The following is a 3638-nucleotide window of genomic DNA, read 5'->3' as shown; positions in this document are numbered from 1 at the left end:
TAAGGAGGAGCCTGCTTCCCTGTATTTTGGGCACAGGGGCCATGGAGGATCAGACCTTTTGTGCTGGGAGTTCTTAGAATGAGGAGGCCAAATGACTTGTATTTGATAGAGCAGATTGCTACGTTAGCCTTGTTGAAAAGGCAGCCTAATTTCACATTAAGAAATGACTCTACTCCACCCCAGCGAGAGGCAGGCTGATGTTTTGGAGAACAGTAGATCATGTAGATACATGGTTGAGCAACTAAAAAGAAAAACACAATTTAATTTTTTTGAAACCAAGTAATTGGAAGAATGTATGATTAGTTAAATGGTCCTTTTAAAAAACATGTTGTTTTTCATCCAAGAAGGGACAGAGAGATTTTTTTCCTTCACCTTTTCCTCAGTATTTCCTACATTTGCTGAGTGGTTGCTTACACATCGGCTGTCTGCACCTCAGAGATTTTCTAGACTCAGTGATTTAGAAGCATGTGGTCCAAGTTGACACAATTCTCTGAAAATTGAGACTGAGTTCAGTCACAAATGAACATATTTAATTTGATATTAAAATTTAATCATATTATTTAAAAAAAATAAGTTGAAACCATAACTCCATTCTCAATAGAAATGATGTACTAGATGTGTCTGGTTTTAACCAGAATGAGCACCTCTGTTTCAGATTATGACCAGTAATTTCTGAAGTTGATTCAGGATCACTTTGAAATGACCCTGGAAGCAAATGACTTTGGAGTTTGCAGCTGACCGGCTGACCTGCCTTCCATTACCTAAAAGGGATTTGAAACAGCTCCTAGCACTCAGCTTTCTGAATGTGCAAAACTGATAAAGTAGTATGTTAGGGAGAAAAAGACAGCGAAGAAATAAATATGGAAATTAGCAAAAACCAGTATTAAGCATATGTCTTTATGAATAAGACTTAATCACACACTTCATTTTGCAAATACAAAAGGGCCTTTTGAAATGTATTAATTAAAGTTAAATGCTTTAGACAGGCCGCTTTGTAGGGCGGAGGTCCTCTCCTCATTAGCATAGCATTACCGACAGCCGAGGAAATTGGGTTAATAAAGCTGGATATTGCAGCAGAGCGGCTGGGGTGCAAATGGGCACGGACAGCCTGGTCCCCAGGGTGGCTGGCCGGCTGAGCAGAGCGTGTGGACCCCTATGGTGGCAGAATTCTGCGCCGTGCACCCACATCAAAGAGACAGACCCCAACACCAAGAGACAAACCCGTCACCTTTCCACAGGTCAGGAAGCAACCCCTCCCACCAGCCTACTCACCCGTGGCCCAGCCTCCTCCCCTGGAAACGGGTTGGGGGGTTGGTGTGGAGGTCAGCTGGGCTAGACTGGCCCTTCCCTGACAACCCAGGCCAAGTGGGGGCCCTCCTTGGTACAATTGCCTGTAAGCAGAGGGTGCGCGGCGGGTCTCCATCCAACTCCACGCGGGCCACATCCTGGCGGGGACGTTCGGGCGTGAGTGGTGGGGGCCGGGGAGTCCAGGGACTGTATAGGGAACAAATTCTGCAGACTTGGAGGCAGTGTTGGCTCCACTCACCTCTAGAGGTTCGCGCCTCTAGGCAGGCAAGAAAATTAACATAACACGCTCTGACTTTGGAAAGCGGAAAAGCTACTGCCTGGGGTCTTCCGGTGTCATGGGCAGTCCAGCTCCTTTTCCAAACGACAGTTGCAAGCTGGGTCAGGGCCCATGAGACCGCCGGGCTGCAGGGGCGACGGTCACCGAGCCTCAGAGACCGGAGGTAACCTGGCGCCGGCGCCATGCTTCGTCCAGAACACACCCAACAGGAGCGGGCCGGCAGTTCCGCCAGAGCCCAACGCCAGGGCCCCGGGCTGCCAAGCCAAGCTAAGCGCTCTCCCTGCGCTCCGCGAGAACCCGGCTGGCGCCAAGCAGGACCACTCCCCTGGGATCACGCAGGTCCCCCGCTTCGGCTGTAGTCCTGGTTTTCTTTTTCAGGGTGAGCGGCGGTGCCCGGACAAGCAGGGTCTGTCACCCGTCAGAAGGTTGCCCAGAGGGCGCGCAGCGGGCTCGGGGTGCAGATGCCAGTGACCCCGCTCTGCGGCTCAATCCTGTGCCCAGACGTGCTCTGAGCTTCTCGCGGCCCTACGCCCGCGGTTGAGCGCGCACGGGCTGGAAGCGACGTCTGGCCGCCTTCTCCGGTGGGCGGGGTTCAGTCGGGGCAGGGTGACACGGTCGTGGGGGCAAGGTAAAATGCAGGACGCGTGCGGGAGGAGGGGCGGCCGGGGCCCTCATGGCTTCTCGTTACAGTGTTTGCAAAGCGCCGAGGGCGTCCCGGAGAAGGCGGTGCACTTGTCTGGGCAGGGCAGCGGGGCGCCCGCGGAGAAGGGGTATACAGCGGCCTGGCCGAAGGGCGCCAGGGGCGCAGCGGCCACAGGCGCCGCCAGGCCCTGGCCCTGGTTGAGGTAAGCCACGAGGCGCCGCATCTCGTCCAGGGCCTGCGCCTGCATGAGGATGTAGTTCTTGGCGAGCAGCAGCGTGGCGATCTTGGAGAGCTTGCGCACCGACGGGCTGTGCGCGTAGGGGATGACGGCGCGGAGCCCGTCCAGCGCGTCGTTCAGGTCGTGCATCCGCCGCCGCTCGCGCGCGTTTATGCTCAGCCGCAGCGAGCGCTGCTCCCGGGGCCGCCGCCGCGCGTCCGCTGCGCCCCCGGGCCCCCGCCCCCGCCCCCGCCGCCGCCGCCGCCGCTCGAAGGCGTCGTCCTCGTCGCCGCTCTGCTCGCCGCTGCTCTCGGCCACGGCCACGGCCACGGCCACGGCGTGGGGCGCGGGCGCCGCGGGGAGGTCGCCGCCCGGGCCCGGCGCGCCGTAGCCGCGGGCCGCCTCGGACCCCCGCGCTGCCCCGTAGGCCAGGCCCGCCGTCGCCGCCGCGTAGCCGTGGCTCAGCGCCAGGTACGCGTCCCCCGACAGCGACTTGAGGTCGGCCATGGCCGCGCGGCCGCCGCCGTGCAGCTCCCGGCTCGCGCGTCGGTCCGGCTGTCGGTCGGTCCCCGAGCCTCCCCGCCTCCGCGCGCCGGGCCTCTCTGGCCGGCGCGGCCACGCCTGCGGGTCGCCGCCTCCTCTCCTCCCCCACCCTCGCCGCCGCCGCGTGCAGGGCTGGGCCCGGGGGCGGGCTCGAGCTCCCACTCGCTCCGCTCCAGTTTTAAGGTGCGGGGGCGCCCGCTGGGACTTCGCGGCCATCCAATCAGAAGGGACTTGGTGGCCGCCTCTTCGGAGCCTGGCTCCACGGGCGGCCGGCGCAGACCGACGGCCGGCCGGGGTGGGGGGACCGTTGGCATGGAGGGAGCTGGAGGTCTGGGTGGAGATGGGATGGCTGCGGCTTTACCGGCTCCTTGGCCTCTCCGGCTGTCTCCTTCTGCCACCCAGGGGGTTGCCACCGCAGAGCGCTCGGGCTTCACGTGAGTCTTGTCCTGTGTTCCTCTGGCAGGAGCTGGCTCCCCCAGCGCAGGGGTCCGAGCGGGGAGTGCGCCGCACAACCCGGGACACTGTGCCATGCTGGCCCAAGCAGGTGCAGAGGGCATGCCTGGGGCCCTCTGCCCGGGTCTCGGTCGTGCAGCCCCGGGTGGGTGCCCTCGTCGAGCCAAAGCACAGCTGTTCAAGTGAGTTCGCAAACC

The 3638-nt window shown here is 60.6% G+C and overlaps 1 protein-coding gene across 1 annotated transcript; it reads right to left on the bottom strand.

The window, feature by feature from the left end:
• Nucleotides 1-2256: 2256 nt before the first annotated feature.
• BHLHE23 (basic helix-loop-helix family member e23) lies at nucleotides 2257-2952 on the bottom strand. Its single transcript, XM_025865026.1, has one exon. The coding sequence runs from the start codon at nucleotides 2950-2952 to the stop codon at nucleotides 2257-2259; it is 696 nt and encodes a 231-aa protein (XP_025720811.1).
• Nucleotides 2953-3638: the final 686 nt, after the last annotated feature.

This window comes from Callorhinus ursinus, unplaced genomic scaffold (genome assembly GCF_003265705.2).
Source record: "Callorhinus ursinus isolate GAN/ISIS: 27379988/994484 unplaced genomic scaffold, GSC_fseal_2.0 scaffold89, whole genome shotgun sequence".
Classification (NCBI taxonomy): domain Eukaryota; kingdom Metazoa; phylum Chordata; class Mammalia; order Carnivora; family Otariidae; genus Callorhinus; species Callorhinus ursinus.
The sequence above is the reverse complement of the archived record's forward strand: the minus strand, read 5'-3'. Positions and strand labels throughout refer to the sequence as shown.